General features: G+C 34.3%; 1 protein-coding gene across 3 annotated transcripts in view; it reads right to left on the bottom strand.

The window, feature by feature from the left end:
* Positions 1-6,395: 6,395 nt before the first annotated feature.
* ARL13B (ADP ribosylation factor like GTPase 13B) overlaps positions 6,396-17,942 on the bottom strand; it is a 66,949-nt gene continuing 55,402 nt past the window's right edge. For 2 of the 3 annotated variants that reach the window (XM_029939164.1, XM_029939163.1), the window contains 3 exons: positions 16,644-16,760; positions 15,544-15,612; positions 6,396-6,671 (listed from right to left, as the gene is read on the bottom strand). In XM_029939164.1, coding sequence (XP_029795024.1) covers positions 6,595-6,671; positions 15,544-15,612; positions 16,644-16,760 — 263 coding nt within the window. In that variant the 3' untranslated portion in view covers positions 6,396-6,594. The remainder of the gene's footprint in view (positions 6,672-15,543; positions 15,613-16,643; positions 16,761-17,942) is intronic. The other variant, XM_029939165.1, reaches the window with a different exon arrangement.

Here is a 17,942-nt window from a genome sequence, read left to right as displayed (position 1 = left end):
TATATATATATATATATAACACATATATATATAAAATATATATATTAAATAAATAAATAACAAAGAAAGAAAAGGTGTCTTTGTTACTATTAAGTTTTGTATAATGATTATTAAAAAATGTTCTCAGAAGCTAAGCTAGTTACTGAATTGATCTATCAAGTTTGATGACCCTCTCACTTAGCTCAGATATTCAGAACTCCAGGTAAAACGGATGGGTATCATGAAGGAACTAAGGCACCTATTTCCTAGAGATGGTCAATTGGGATAATCTCTTTTAAAGGGGAGGGTTAAATGATTAATTGAAATACAGTAAAACATTTAGCACAAAGTGTAGGAAACAAATGCCCAAATGTTAGCTGCTGCTATGTATTAACTTCACAATCATGATCTTTGAAATTATCATCACGTTCTGATACCAAATGCCTGAAGACCAAAATGATCCTACACACTAGGCTCCCACCGACCTTTACTAGGGGCAGTGTTACTGGTTCTGAGGAAAGTATTATACCCATTCTGATAAGAACGGCAGTTTATTTGATTTTATAGTGTTACTATTCAGTTGCTCCCTTGTAGCAGCAATCAGTAATTCATCAGGAGATCAGCGCCTCATATGGTCCCTGATATATAATGTGCATCATCATTTTGAGACCGTTCATGCTCAAAATATCAGTATAAGCATATAGCACAGGTACAAATCTTAGAACCATGTAAAAAAAGAAAAATTTCATCACCTCTAAAGTGATTAGAAGCTTATTTAAACAAGTTTCCCAGTAATGTAAAAATGAATTTAGATTTGGCACAAAAGAAAATATAGTATTAAATATACTATTAAGGAGCAAAGTGATTAAATGCAGTTTGTTGTTTAGGGAAAAGTCATTAGTCTACCTTTAAGCCTCTATACTTAAGAGATTTTCTATTTTTTCTGTGTTCATTACAGAATGTTGCATTTAATGAATTAATGTGGTACTATATTTGCAAAATAGACATTTTAAGGACTTCTAAGAAAATAGTGAAATCATTTACTTTCTATTTTAGGAAACTGTGTAATGTTTGTAAAGAGGTTATATTGGTTTTATTGTTTTTTACTTAACATGTTTCTATTTTCTGGTTTTAAGTAAGCTAATGCTTACTGAAGAAAATTTAAAAACAAAAGCCTATGAAAATGAAAATGGGCATCATGACACTAGAGATCATTACTATTGTTATTCTGGTGTATTCCTCTAACTTAATGCATTTTCAAGGTTGATCAAACACTATGTATAATGTATCTTGTTTTTATAAGCATTTTCACTTATTAAAAATTCTTCATATACATAATTTCTAAAAGTTGTATAGTATTCCAAGGTATGGAGGTTAGTATACTAGCTACCTCCTTACTATGGATCAACATTTTTCTTCATTTCTTTTCATGTCTGATAGCCTTATAATTTTTTATTATGTCCCTGAGGTTTTCAAATCTCATTAGTTATATTTTTATAAATATATAAATATATATAAATATATATAATTTTATAATAATAAAGTTATAAATTACCTCATGTCCACTTACCTATAGATGCTGGAGTGCTAATTTTATTTATACTAGAGTGTTAACCATATGACATTTTCAAGTACTTTCCCATTTTTTCTTACAATCCTTTGACTTTAAATGTAAAACTACTTTAAAATTTTATGCAGTCAATTCTTTGATTTTGTAATTAATTCCATTGCTTTTGGACTTAGAAATTTGTTTTTTTCCTTACAGTTTGATCTTTAATATTTAACCCATTAATCGATCTAGAACCAATATTAATGTATCATGAGAATGTTAGTGGACTTCCCCTACCTCACACCAAATAGCTACTGGAGAATAAGCAAAGCTCCACACTGAATTTTAAAAATAGAAACTGTTGGCAGACTTGTTTTAAAACACTGCAGATATAAGAAATTGAGCTGACAAAAATACCAGTAATTACATCATATTTTATTACTAAAGAATAAAGCAGCTTAATAAGGACCTACATGGGGCAGAAAAATAATTTTTATATATCTAAGCAGTTTTATTGCAGGTAAGAAGTTGACAATAAGTGTTTCAGTGGCTGGATGACTCAGTCTGTTGAGCGGCTGACTCAAGTCATGATCTCACAGCTCCTGAGTTCGAGCCCCATGTCAGGCTTTCTGCCGACAGCTCAGAGCCTGGAACCTGTTTTGGATTTTGTGTCCCCCTCTCTCTCTGCCCTCCTCAGTCATACATGCTCTCTCCCCCATCCCCCAAAATAAACATTTAAAAAAGTGTTTCAGAATAAGTATAGTTTATAGACTTCTGTATGTTTCATGAATTTTCATATTTACATAAAACATTTCTCAAAACCCTTCATGTTTGTAGAGAGGTGTATGTGTCAAAAAGGTAAAGATAGGCTTTGTAGTAAAACAATCCAACATCAAGAGACCATTAGCTCCTTACAATGAATGGCAGAAAAACACAATAGAGAAATCCAAAATCAAAGCAAGAGAACAAAGCATAGAGACAATCTTGATATTTCACTTTAGGAGAATAGCTAATCAGCAGACTCTCATCTTACTATTTTGGTCCTCCAAAGTGGTACGTACAAACTCTATCAGACAATCCACTGGGTCTGGAAAGTAAATATAAGTTGTATTTTTATTTAACTTTATCAAAACTTAAAAAAAAATTAGGGGGAGGTACATGTATATAGTACAGAATATGTATGTCTGTTAGGAGCTAAAACTTATCCCCTCAAAATTCATATGCTGAAGCCCTAAACCCCAGTGCCTCAGAATGTGACCATTTAGAAATACTCTTTTCAGAGATGATTAAGTTACAAAGAGGCCTTTAGAGTGGGTCCTAATATAATCTGACTGGTATCTCTATAAAAAAAAGGAAATTTTAAAAGGTTGAGACACTAGAGTAACATTGTGTGTTACTCTAATGAGGAAACAGGGAGAAGGAGGCCATCTATAAGCCACGGAGAGAAGTTTCAAAAGAAACCAATCCTGCCAACAAAGTTCCAGATTGATCTTGACTTCCAAACTTCCAGACTTCAGAACTGTGAGAATTAATTTTTGTTGTTTGATCCACCAACTCTTCGGTTCTTTGTTACGGCAGGTCCACCAAACAAATACAATAACTTAAATGTTTACTGGAGAAGAGGTATCATAAAAATCCGGAGACCACGTACTCATTTATCTAGGTCATAAATTCTGTTTCCTCATCAGCACCCAGAAAGAATTTACAAATCAGGCTCTAAACAAGCAAATAGTTTTATTCCTATTTTTCCTTCAGTTATAAGTGGCTCCTGTTCAGAAAGGAAATTTATTTCGGCGCCACCTGGGTGGCGTAGTTGATTGAACGACCAACTCTTGATTTTGGATCGAGTCTTGATCTCACGGTGGTTCTGGGATCAAGTCCCTCATCCTCTAGCTCTGAACTGACAGCAAGGAGATTGTTTGGGATTCTCTCCCTCTCTCTCTGCCTCTCCCTCGTGTGTGTACATGCACTCTCTCAAAAATAAGCATTTGAAAAATAAAAATAAAGGAAATTCATTTCTGATTTCCTATCTCCCCTCCTCCTGGCAAAAGCCTTCCATTAGTGTTTCCACAAAGCTAATGAATTATTGTTAATTTGATAATTTATAATCATACTTTAAAGTAACTCTTGAAATATCTGAATCTGTTTTTTGGATCAGTAGGAATATTTTCCTGATAAATAGTATTAACAGAATCTCAGTTGCAAAGTCTACTCCACGTAGAGAAAAACTTAAGTATTTAAAGCCAAGGATAATAGTTTATAAGCTACAGCTTTATTTATAGGAGCAATTTCACTTTTGATAAACTTTTGACATCTAGAAATATAGATTAGTGCAGAATAGGAGAAATTGAATAACATGAATAGCATAGCACATAGAACCGAAAATCAAATAAATTAAAATATTGTCCTAGTAAAAAAATACTTAGTTAAGAGATCAGTTGTAAATATAATGGCCCATTCTACAGATAATGTTTCTGGGCTATTCAAAATAAGTTTTACATATTAAGTCTTTCAACTGACACTTATAAGACCATTTAATTCTAAGCTTGCAGGAAATATGGCACCTAATTTTTACAAAATTATAAGTTTGATTCTCCCATTATAAAAGCAAAATTTTAAAAACTAGATTGAAAATTTGAGGATAGCACACAACCAATAACTCTGAAGAAAACATTATTTACGTTTTAGAACTTTTCTTTTTAGTGCTGCTTTGAGTGTTTCATAGTTAGAATCACTTACATATGATATTGGATATATGTTATGTATGCCTTTTGCATAAGAGGCATATAGAATTCTCTTTTAAATAAAATATATCTTTGGGTTAGTAGCAGCTTTAACAAAAGACAGACATTGGATCATCTAGAATCATAAAGTAATATGATGGTATTTTTAACTGTCTTTAAAATGACAATATTCTTTGCTACATATATAAAACCTTGTACAGAGAAAAAAATGTGTCATATAAAATAAAGTCATTAGTTTAATCTGTTGACTTAAAATTTCTTCCAAAAGTCATATTAGAAAAATCCTTCTCTATTTTGTTACCAAAAAGAAATCATTTAAATTTAACAAATGAAAAGCAAAGCAGGATGCTGATATAAATTATTTTTATTGTGTGAATATGTCATAATTCATGATGATTATGAATAAAAATGCAGCATATACAAAAATAGGCATTTACTTGTTAAAGCAACCTGGATTTACAAAACTGCTCTTAAAATGTTTTTAGAATGTTAAAGAATACAAATTACTTTTTTAAGAGAGAGATACAAAACATTTATTTTGCTTTATCATGTGTTTAATTTCAAAATCATTTTATTCATTTATAACAAATGAACTCATTATTATTGTACACAATAATCACTGGTAGGAAACAAAAAAATTTTAACTTTGATTTATTCTCAATCTAGATAAAAATTAAAAAGATGGCAAAAGTATAAGTTCAGTTTTTGTTTTTAAAAATGACTAAATGTAAATGTTACAAAAAGGAGCCAAAAAGATATACAAACAAGTTTTTCTCTAAAATCCAGTTGAAAATTTACATTCTGACTTCCTCTGTTGCTTTTCCGTATATTTCAGCCATCTATCAAATTTAGGTTGTTATAAAATATAACTAAAATGTGATGCTCCAAAGTTAAATTTTTAAAGTAAATAGCCATATTAAACTGCCTTAGACATACTTAATCGTGTTATTGTCAGATACTAGTATATGTCTGTGATCAGTACAAGTTATCCAACTCACCAATTTTAACTAGGGGATAAGGATTCATATTGTTTTTTCATATTGCATTTTCACCTTGATATAAATGTATACTTTCAATTAAATGCAACATTATGAATCTATTATTCAAAGTATATTTCTATAAGTTTGTCTAAATGCCAGACAATAGAGAATCCTATAGATGCCATTCTTTAGTGCAAGAGAAGTGCTATTATTTTAAATTGAGAAATTATTTTGGAATTATTTCTTTATAAAAGTAATTTTAAACCAACATTTTTATTCTTATTGATTAGTATGCAAGCATTTCCTGGTTATAAAACACAAGTCTTTGTACTTACAGTGGCTTTTTCAGTCTTTCTGCCTTTATTTCCAAGGCACAAAACAGAATAACCTAAAAAGAGCCACTGAAGCTTCTGATAGAATGAGGGGGTGACAAGGAGCACCCTGATCTGAAAAGGTCTATCTTACAAAAAGGTGTTCATCAGGAATTTTAATAATATCTCACATAACATTTTTATTAATTTAAAAAGCACTTGGGTCAAAAAAGTATTTCAAGTCTCATTCATTTATTGTGATCATCACCAAAAAAAGCAAATGACAAAAAAATTGAACCCTCCTTGGGTAGTGTTTTCAAATAATATAATTTGGTAGAATAAAGATCTAAGAATCTATTTTTAAAAGGTATTATTTTAAAATTAGGTAAAATAGGATGTATACTTCAAGAACGATACTATTATGAAATATATCTGAAACCATATAAATATGTCCTGTTTGTGTAGTTCGTGTTTGTCAAGTAAATCAACTCCATTTCCAGACACAATTTAAACAAAGCAGCTATAGAAAAGTGCAGTCAGTATCATAGTAATTAAAATTCTTATAAGTTTTAGAAAAATATAAAAAGTTAAAAACTTAGGTTATAAATTCCCAAGAGTTCCCCTGCCATGCACATGTATCTTACAAAAAGTGTTTAAGATACAGAAATAAAGACTATCAAACGAATAGTAAAGAGAGTGTGCAGAGTCCATTGGCTCTTTTTCTGAAGAGGTTTTCCTTCAGGAATATGCCCGTGAGCAGGACTGTAAAAACCAGAGTCAACAATAACCCCTGCTAACTTGATTCAAATGCTCATCCCATCTACTGGTCTTCTGGCTTCCTTTTTTTTTTTTTTTTTAACCACGAATAACATGGATAATTGTCATATCAGTCAGGTCTTTGGCTATTTATCTCACTGAAATCACTATGGTTATCTTGCCCCAGTCATCAATGCTATGGGTTTTTCTTCTTTGAGAAGGAAGGTCTTCTATTGATCTTGCAGATCTTTAAAAAGCTCCTCCACATGACTCGGTCATGAAACCACATCATGAGCATCACTGTTAGGTCTCTGTCGCGAAGTCAGGGGAGGCAGTGGCTTCCCATAGAAATCTAAGCAGAGAAGGGATACCAAAAATATGAAACATGTGGTAAATAAAAAATTTTGATGTAATTCATTAATCTCCAACCAACACTTTAAAAGAGTAGAGCACTCTGACTTGGCAGGTGAAACAAAGGGTGAGGAGAATAGAAAAAAAAAAAACCCAAATTCAAAAAAGCTTGAATAAATTCAAAACACTACATAAGATAAATTCCTAATCTAGATTATAAATTAGTCTCCACTTGATTTAATAAAGCTGTACCTAATATACATATAACTATTATTTCCAATTACACATTCACAATAAAACAAACAAATAACAAATATTCAAAATCTATGGAACCTGTTGCCAAGGCTCTGATAAGTCAGTATTTAAACAATCCATGTTCTCATCCAATGTCTATTACTTCTAGGTATTTTGGGAAAGAGTTAATTAATTATCTTGGTTTTCTGGTAAGTAGTAATCTTTTACAATGATGATTTACTATTAATCAGTAATTTAAGGCATATTTGATACAAAGAAAATCTTATTTTATATTTCACAAGTTCCTGTCCCTTATTATAAATTGGCTTAAATTTAATAGAATATGTAAACCTCCAGGGGTGTGATGGGTGGCTCAGCTGGTTAAGCATCTGACTGCGGCTCAGGTCATGATCTCACAGTTCCTGCGTTCAAGCCCCACGTCGGGCTCTGTGCTGACAGCTGAGAGCCTGAAGCTGCTTTGGATTCTGGGTCTCCCTCTCTCTGCCCTTCCGCCACTCACACTCTGTCTCTCTCTCAAAAATAAATATTTTAAAAATATTTAGGAATATGTAAACCTTCAGTAAGCAATTCTTTTCTAGCCTATTATCTTAAAATTATTCTAGAAACAAAGATCTTTAGGATCACTTGAAATAAATATATTAAAAATGTATTAGAGGCCTGTTTCCAGTCTCACACTTGTGGAGAGTTTGGCTAACTAGCCTCTCATCCAAACTAGCACATGCCCTAGATAACAGCTTGAAAAGTCACAAGTAAATATAAGTTCCTGATATGACTTCCCCAATGCCCTTTGTGACCAACAGTGTCCCTCACCTTCCAGGACCTTCTGTGAGGTAAGACTATGGTGGAGTTTCTACACTCTTTTGTTTTGAATTCAGGAATCTGTCCTTAGCGCGTGACCCAGTTCCTACAGCTCTCTCTGCTTATGTCCTGCCTCGATCTCCCCCTGTGGAACCCTCAAGGTGTGCTATATACCTCCTCCAGGACCTGAGAGTAATAAACTTCTACTTTGATTTCTCTTGTGGTCTTTTTTAAACTTTTTTTTAATGTTTTATTTATTTTTGATACAGAGAGAGACAGAGCATGAGAGGGGGAGGGTCAGAGAGAGAAGGAGACACAGAACCGGAAGCAGGCTCCAGGCTCTGAGCTAGCGGTCAGCACAGAGCCCGACGCGGGGCTCCAACCCTTGAACGAGAGATCTGACCTGAGCCGAAGCCGGACACTCAACCGACTGAGCCACCCAGGTGCCCCTCTTGTGGTCTTTTTGAACTAAGGCTTACCATCTAGCACCCAGGGGCCTTACCTAACAAATGTTAATTTAACGAAGTCATAACAGCATTTAAGGAAACTGGAAGAAGCACTACTGCATCCTAACAAGAAGTAAAAAACCTGAAGAGACTAAAAGAAATCAACAGCTTGTCTCAGATCCTTAAGGGGGGAAAGTCCTAGGACAAAACACTGCCCCAATACTGGATATAGACTGGCAAATACAGGGAGTCTCAGTACCAGAGCAGATATTCATGGACAGCATCTGTGGAGGGAACTGGTGCCCAGGCAGGATGATCTGAACTGTACTGCTGAATTGCAGGAGGCTTAGCACAAACAAGTCTGAGAATAAAAAACCTCTGGGGACTACGTCATAAGAGAATGCCCACAATATTGTGAGATTTGTCTCCAGGAACTTGAACAAATTCCCACAATCAATATTGGAGAAAAACTCCCCCTACTTCTAGCAGGGGAGGGGAAACACCCCAGAGCCCTCTGTTCTGAGCCAGAAGACCTGCCTTCAGGGGAAACTGCTTAACTAGAGACTAACCTACTGGGGTATTATCAAACCCTACCCGATCTTGGGAAGGAAATCACCAATTCCAGCTGAATCTATCCATTTTTTCTTAGCAGAAAAAAACTGAGAAACTCTCAGTTCACAGTCCCAGAGGCACAAGCTCACTAAAAAACTAAGATCTAAACATAGAAATATAGAACACTTCTCCTTCCCCCACACATCACCACCATATTACTGAACGCCAGTTTACAGCAGTTCTTTTCACCTGGGATATCATGTCAGGCTATCAATAAAAATAAAAATAATAATAATAAAATAACACAAGGCATTCAAGAAGGCAAAACACCCAGAATTTGAAGAGCTACATCGAACATCAGCACAAGACATGGCAGGAAAGTTGGAATTATCAGGTCAGGAATTTAAAACAACTATGATTAATAGACTAAGGGCTTTAATGGAGAAATAGCATGCAAGAACAGATGGCAATGTAAGCAGACAGATGGAAATCCTAAAAACCCCACTGTTACAGAAATGAAGAATGCATTTGATAGGCTTATTAGTAGACTGGATGCAAGGAGGCAAGGACCTCTGAGCTTGAGGATAGATCAATAAAATCCTCACAAACTGAAAAGCAAAGAGAAAAAAGACTGGAAAGAAAACAAGAGAACATCCAAGGGGCTGTGGGACAAGTACAAAAGGCATACCTTATTTATAATGGGAATATCAGAAGAAGAAAGAAAAAAGAACAGAAGCCATATGTGAAGCAACAATGACTAAGACTTTTCCCAAATTAATGTCAGACATCAGAGCACAGATCCAGGAACCTAGAAAACACTAAGTAGGATATATGTCAAATGAACCACATATAGGCACATCATTTTCAAATCACAGAAAATCAAAGAAATTAAGAAATCATGAAAGAAAAAGAAGCCAGAAAAAAAAAAAAAAACACCTTTCCAACAAAGGATTAAAGGTAAGAATTACATCCAACTTTTCCTAAGACACCATGCAAGCAGGAAGAAAGTAAAGTGAAATATTTTAAGTATTTAGAGGAAGAAAACACACCAACCTAAAATTCTGTGCCCTGCAAAACTTCAAAAGTAAAGGAAAAATAAAGACTTTCTCAAAGAAAAATTGAGGGAATTTATTGCAAGTAGACTTGCCTTGTAAGAAAGCAAAAATTAGTTCTTTGGAAAGAAGGAAAATAATGTAAGTCAGAAGCTCAGATCTACACACAGAAAAAGCATTGAAAAACTAAGTAAAAGTAAAATGAAAACATATTTCTCTTATTCTTAACTGATCTATAAAAGTCTGTTGAAACAATGTATTTGATTTGTATATAAACACATATTTATCTTATGAATATATACATATACATATTTACACTTATGCATGCTTATATAGAAGCCAAATGAATGACAGCAAGACACAAAGAACAGAAGAAAGGAATTAGGATTATTGGATTTATGTAGGTACTTTGCAGTACCTATTAAATCATACAGTGTTATTTGAAAGTGGATTGGATTGGTTGCAAATGTATATTGCAAACTCCAGAAAAGCCACTAAAAAAAGGTAAAAAAAAAAAAAATTAGTATAATTGATATGCTAAGAAAGGAAAGAAAATGGAATCATATAAAATGATCAGTTAAAAACAGAAAAGGCAGGGGCGCCTGGGTGGCTCCGTCGGTTAAGCACCCTACTCTTGATTTTGGCTCAGATCATGATCTCAAGTTACTGAGACTGAGCCCTGTGTCAGGACTATCAGCACAGAGCCTGCTTGGGACTCTGTTTCTCCCTCTCTCTCTGCCTGTTCCCACTCGTGCACATGCACACTCTCTCTCTATCAAAATAAATAAACATTTAAAATAGAAAAAAACCCCACAAAAGGCTGAAAATGAGTAAAGACAAAAATAGGAACAAAGAATGAGGGCAACACATAGAAAACAGTAATGGATATGGTAGATGTTAATCCAACTATACCAATAATCACTTTGAATTCTGGATGGTCCAAATTCAACAATTAAAAAAGGCAGAGAGAGTGGATCAAAAAACACGATCCAACTATAAGCTGTCTATAAGAAAACCACTTTAAATATAAAATGTATCAGGAGAAAAATGATTTTTCAAGCAACTATAAATTCAAAGCAACTAGTAAGCTGCAAGGACACTCTAATAAATCTTAATGTAATAGTATAACATAATCAATTAATAAAGGTATGGAGCGGCGCCTGGATGGCTCAGTCGGTTAAGCGTCCGGCTTCAGTTCAGGTCATGATCTCGTGGTTCGTGAGTTCCAGCCCCGAGTCAGGCTCTGTGCTGAGAGCTAGCTCAGAGCCTGGAGCCTGTCTTCAGATTCTGTTTCCCTCCCTCTCTGATCCTCCCCTGCTTATGCGCTCTCGCTCTCTCTCGCGCTCTCTCAAAAATAAATGAAGCATTTAAAAAAATGTTAATAAAGGAATGGATTTCAAAGTTGGACACACCTCAGATCAAACCCTAATACTGCTACTTGGTAGTATGTGACCTTGGGGTATAGGTTCCCTGTGCACAAAATGGGGATATCACTGCTCATCTTACAAGGTGTATGGTGACTTAAAATGAGATGATGGTACCTGCCATGCTTAACAATATGCCAGGAACACAGAACATACTGTTAATATGATTGCTATATTATTAGTATTAAAATTAGAACAATTTAAATTTCAAGTATGACATTTTTTAATTTCAAAATTGAGAATTTTAACCTGTTAACAGAACTCAAAATTAAACCAGAGTGAATATAGTTTCTAATATGGTATATTTAAGTTTATTAAACAACCAAAACTCCAGGGGTGCCTGGGTGGCTCAGTCTGTTGAGCGTCCGACTTCCACTCAGGTCATGATCTCACAGTTCATGAGTTCCAGCTCCACACTGAGCTTACTGCTGTCAGCCTGTCAGTGCAGAGCTTGCTTCAGATCCTGTCCCCCTCTCTCCGCCCCTCACCACTCATGCTCTCTCAAAAAATAAACATTAAAAAAAGAAAAGTACCTTCCTAAAAAGAAAAAAATTACATACACATGGCAAGAAGTATCTTTTTCTCTTCCAAGAAATTACTTGACTTTTGCAATTTATTTTGTATTATTTCTTTGCCAGAAAATAAAATTATTCTATACAAAGTAAGTTTCTTATTGTCTTAAATGTAAGGAATATAAGTTGATGTTAGTGTCCAACTGATAGGACCAACTTAATTGTGGACACACATTTTTTATAAAGAGCTTCAAACTTTTTAAACATGAAATTGGGGGCACCTGGGTGGCTGAGTCCGTTGAGCGTCCGACTTCAGCTCAGGTCATGATCTCACAGTTCGTGGGTTCGAGCATCGAGTCAGGCTCTGGGCTCTGAGCTAAGAGCTCAGAGCCTGAAGCCTGCTTCTGATTCTGTGTCTCCCTCTCTCTCTGACCGTCCCCCACTCACATTCTGTGTTTCTCTCTCTCAAAAATAAATAAAAATGTTAAAAAAATTTTAACAACATCGCTTCTCGGCCTTTTGGCTAAGATCAAGTGTAAAAAAATTTTAACATGAAATTGAAGAGTAGTAAAACTACATACAAAATTTTATTTTCATTCACATTTTAAGATATGAAATATTCTTTAGTGAATTTGGTATTTCTAGCTAACAGAATCCTTGATATATTTCCCATTATGTATGATGCATAACATTTGAATGAAGTATAGATTGAGAGTGTTTACAAAGTAAATATAGATTCTCTTTTTAGTCTCTTTTCTGCATGCATGTCTTAACTGAGCAAGCATTACAGACAATAGTTAAAAAAGTAAAATAAAATTGCTATCAAGGTAAATGTCTATTATCAAAGAACATGTAAGAATTTGCCTTAAAAATACCCAATATAACTATAAAAAATTGTTTTTCATCCCAGTAAGTTTTAAGTGCCAAGCGACTAGCAGTTACTTTTTAATTACTACTCTAGTTCATCATGTATCTGTTATTACTTGCCATTAACCAGGTGCAAAGAAATGTGTACAAAGCTAGAGAAAAGAAGAGGATGCAATTAGGGGCGCCTGGGTGGCTCAGTCGGTTAGGCGTTCGACTTCAGCTCAGGTCACGATCTCAGGTCCGTGGGTTCGAGCCCCATGTCAGGCTCTGTGCTGACAGCTCAGGGCCTGGAGCCTGCTTCAGATTCTGTATCTCCCTCTCTCTCTGCCCCTCCCCTGCTCTCTCTTTCTCAAAATAAAATAAAATAAAATAAAAGCATTAAAAAAAGTTTTAAAAAAGAGGATGCAATTCTAAAACTGGTAGCTATTAGCATCTCAGATAAGGATCGCATGATAAACCTTAAAAAATTATTTTTGTTAGAATTTTTAATTATACCTTTCTTCCCTATTAATGAAAGCAGCTGATTGTACTTTTTTTTTTTTTTTAACCCAGGTTAGGTACACCTAGATTTAATATTTATGGGAAAGTGGTGCCTGGATGGCTCAGTTGGCTGAGCATCCAACTTTGGCTCAGGTCCTGATCTCACAGTTCACAGGTTTGAGACAAAGCCCCATTGTCGGGCTCTGTGCTGTCAGCTCAGAGCCTGAACCTGCCTCTGATTCTGTGTCTCCCTCTCTCTCTCTGCCCCTCTCCCACTTGTGCGTGTGCACTCGCTCAATCTCTCAAAAATAAAGATTAAAAATTTTTTCTAATATATAAGGGAAAAAATAAAAATATTTTAAAACTTGTGAAGTTATAGTGTTTTTTCTCTGCTCTGGGAAGTTACATTTATTGATACATATTGAAAATTAAATTATTGGAATACGGTGGTCTTAAATTTAATTAATTTATTACAATTCTTTCCCATGAGTTCTAATTTAAAAACAAAATCAGAGAAAGTGAGGATAAACAAAACAAAATAATCTTCTCAATTCATTTTTTACATTTTTCCACTTGCCCTTAACTATGTTCCTCCTGGATGCCACCATTACTTCTTTTATACTCATTCTACAAAATTTCTCAGACACAAGAAGCTATCATTCCTTCCCACATCCACTCAGCAAATGACAGAGCATCTATTAAAGACAAAGAATTGCATGATAACAACTGAAAAAAAATCTCTCTGCAAACCCTCCACCCACCAGGGTCCCTTCTTTTCTCCTGAGTTCTTGAATCTTTCTGGTACTGATTGGTCAAAAGTCATTTACAAATAAATAAGCCTACAGACATCTCCAGAGCAGGTCTCCTTCCTCATGTATTTTCAGTCTTAGAGATAGCACCAACCTTCCAGTCCTTTGAATAAATAATCCTCTATTCCTCTCCCCCTCGGCTCATACATCCATTCATCAAATATTACTTATTATAATTAAGATGTTTCTGGGGTGCCTGGGTGGCTCAGTCAGTTAAGCATTCGACTTCAGCTTAAGTCATGATCTCACTGTTTGTGGGTTTGAGCCCCATATCAGGCTCTGTGCTGACAGCTCACAGCTCAGAGCCTGCTTCAGATTCTGTCTCTGTCTCTCTGCCCCCTCTCTCAAATAAATAAACATTTAAAAAAAGAAGAAGCAGATATTTCCTGCATACATTTTTTACTCTTCATTCCAATTTCCACACCTCACTTCTCACTGTGACTGCTGCAACAGTCTCCTAGATGGGATCTTTACCTCAAGTGTGGCCACCATCAAGTCTGTACTTTTCACTGTGACAAAACATTATTTTCCTAAACAACTCATCTAGCAACACTACTTCCCTGATAAAAAATGTATAGGGTCTCTTGGAAAATTATAGCAGATCCAAACATCTTAACATATGCGTAAGGGACTTTGCAATCTGACCTGAAGCCATAACTCCAGTTTCAAGACTCTATAACGAACTTCAAATGTCCTCTTTCTTGTTCATTCTACCCACATGAACCTAAGTTGCAATCACATGGAACTTTATTTTCCTAATAAACAAATGGGACAGTGTCTATACTTTTTGAATAAAAATATTTTATACAGTGTGATATAATTTCAAGTTACATGATAATGCTTTCCTAAAGCATTTTCTGATTTTATTTTTTAACTGGTAAATGGGTCTCCGTAGGAAACCAAGTTCTAGATTAGGTAAACAGAGCTATCCAAAAGGGAACTGCATGTTCTTGATGGAGAACTTTAATGAGCTGTACTATATATAATTACCCTTTTGCATTCTAGAACCATTTTATTCAAAGAGCCTGACCTGTGGTCTGAAATCGTTGTACGAGGCAGTTCCCTATACCCAGCTGCCCTGTCTCTTTCCAGTTGCGGCATTCCAATGCCATTTTTTGGCTGGACTACACCTTACGTTAATTTCACCCAAAGAAAACTGTTTTCTTGAGTCAATAAGCCTTTAGTAACTTTCTATTTAGCTGAGTTTCATTTGGCCTACTGATTTAGTCTCTGATTTTACAAACTGTGTTGATATTTACTTCATTCCAAAATTCAGCAGCTGGGTCAATTTGTTAGAAACAGACAAAGAATTACGTGGCATTATCACTGAGTAAACTGATCATATACAGGACAATGCTGTTTTTAACACTAAGGATAATTGTAATGTCTCATATTTAATTTAAATTGCTTTAAAACTGTCCCCATTCCACAACAATTTACATAATTATATAATGGATAAACACAAACTATGATTATTTATACCTCTGAATTCCGAAGTAAACAAATTATATAGTGGCAAAAGGCACTAAAGAATAAAAAAATTAAATAAAATAAAAAGAGTAAAGTATAATGGAAAAGGATGGTTGTAGATTTGAAAGGCTTCCAAAAATAAAAGTTTGTTGAGGTAAAGAAAAGTGGGTTTAATATGTATATTTGAAAACTGATCCTTTTGCATTACCATTATGACGTGTTTCACCAAGAGGCTCAAGTTTTGGTAGTCTAGTGACTTTGGGGGTTCCCCAGCCAACTAAAGAAAAAGAAAAACATTTTAAAACACTGTTAAACAATGTCTCTTCAGGTCTGTTGAGAGGTTCCTTCTCTTGACAGGAGTGTATATATTTGATGCCAAGTCATATGTGCATGTATATTGAATGACACAATACTAAATAGACTCAAAGCCATTTAAAATAGTTTTTATTTTAAAATGTAATTATAGGCTAGTAATATCTCCTTTAAGTTTTTACTTTAGTTAAAAATATAAGCATCTTCACCACCATCAAAAATTACCTGAGGTGACTATTCCAGCTTCTAGTGAAGACTAAAAGAAATTTCGTCCAATAAATGAAGTACTAGAAATGAGCCTTGAAATATTTCTCAAGGGAAAATGTTACCACCTAAAGCCTTCTAACAGGGCTGAAAGGACACTACAAACATATACATTTAGATATTTACTGACCACATATAGTACGTGAGGTACTATGCCTAGTGCTAAAAAATTACTCACAATTGTTGTGCAGTTAGTATGTGTTAGTGTTTTATGTTTTTTACATGCAATATTCCTTTTAATTCTCATAACAAACTAGGTCTGTATATATGTTGGAAATACATTGGAAAAATTCACACATCTTGGTTTCAAATGTTAACTTTCAGTAAAAGGCGAAAGAGTTATGCGATCTGAAGAGAAACCAGAGTATCAAATGGTAACTTTCAGGATGAAAGATTCAACTATTTACATTACCCATCCATTCGTTTAAACTTAAATTCCTTTTAGCAATCTGGGCACTGATACTTCAAATAGGACCTGAATCCATTCTAGAAAGTGCTTGGGTAAAGTGTTCTTATTAATTTTACTTCATTTTCTTTTTTTTTACTTTTAGGAAACGTTTTTTTCTCATTAAAAAAAGGCAATGATAAATCTGAACAAAAAAGAGAAAACAGCCTTTCTTCACAAATTCACACAAAAAATAAACACACTGAATAAAACTACAAAATTGCTTTCTTTTTCTTTACCGTTTAAAGCAGTAAATCTAAATTCAGTATCAGTATCGATTGACTCACCAGGAGGAGGAGGAGGGGGTGGTGTAGGACTCTTAGGAGCAGAGTCATCTGTATTAACAGGTTCCACACGGTGACTCCGTTTTATTCTTAGTTTCTTACTTTTCTTTTTACTGTTATCTATAAGAATATAAACATTGAACCATATGCCTTTGGAAAAATGTAAACTTTTACAACAAAAAAGAATGGAACTAGACTACCGATATTATCATTACCATAAAAATAGATCTTCAAACTTTGGAAATTGTTACCAGTAATGAAATGTGAGTCTGCTTTTACTAAGAATAAAATTTTAAATGATTGCTTACTGAATTAATACGTAATAAATATGATACCAACAGCAAAAGCCTGTATTTTAAGTTTTATGAGACCTTATTCAGCATCCCAAAAAAGTTCATATCTCCAAAAGTAACATATTTTTCTAAATGTCATATTAGGTAAATATAATTATCTAATTCCAGGCATTCTCATGAAACTCAGAATGGCCCAGGGAAAGGGGAGAGACTTTGATTTGTCTCAGTAGAATATATAGAATGATTCTAGGTATAAACAATCCAAAGTTAATCCTTTGAATGTGAAAAAAGACCCTAATCAAATTTAAACACATTACCCTACTCATTAAAATAATCCCCAGACAAGGTATGACCAATATAAATAAGTATGTGCAACAAAAATCACATTATTGGACAATGCAGAATTGGTGCTCTTTCTAAAAAATAACTACAGACACTTAAGCACATATAAAAAATTCAAGGACATCTATGTCATCAACATGTAGATTTTTAACAGTGTAAACTGTATGACAACGTAGTTAAATAACCAAACATCAAAGCTACTCAAGTATTTTAAGTGACAATCCCAAATGTATATATGTAATACATTTTATAAAATGGGAATTATCTATTATGTGAGAAACAGCCAACATCTATGAAATCTACAAAGCAATGAGAAATATAAACAGGTTTAGAAACATATACTTTTTCTAAATAAATTAGTGTCATTTGAGACATTTTACTGCACAGAGAAACAAAGACATCATTTTACAATTAAACCCTAAGCTTTACAGCTGAGAGAAAGGAAAGAGCAAGTCCAGAGCCATATGGTCTTTCAGGGCGGGCAGCAGTTCAGGGTCACAACAGAGCACAGGATAATGGGCAGATGATCTGAAGTGGGCTCTCAGCCCAGATGGTCCTAACAAGTTACTCAACCTCTCCAAGTCCCTAATTTCCTATACGAAATAATGGGAGTAATGTAACCTCAAATGCTTTTACATTAAATAACATAATCCTGCATTAAATAATC

The sequence above is a fragment of the Suricata suricatta genome, chromosome 5 (assembly GCF_006229205.1).
Source record: "Suricata suricatta isolate VVHF042 chromosome 5, meerkat_22Aug2017_6uvM2_HiC, whole genome shotgun sequence".
NCBI lineage: Eukaryota > Metazoa > Chordata > Mammalia > Carnivora > Herpestidae > Suricata > Suricata suricatta.
The sequence above is the reverse complement of the archived record's forward strand: the minus strand, read 5'-3'. Positions and strand labels throughout refer to the sequence as shown.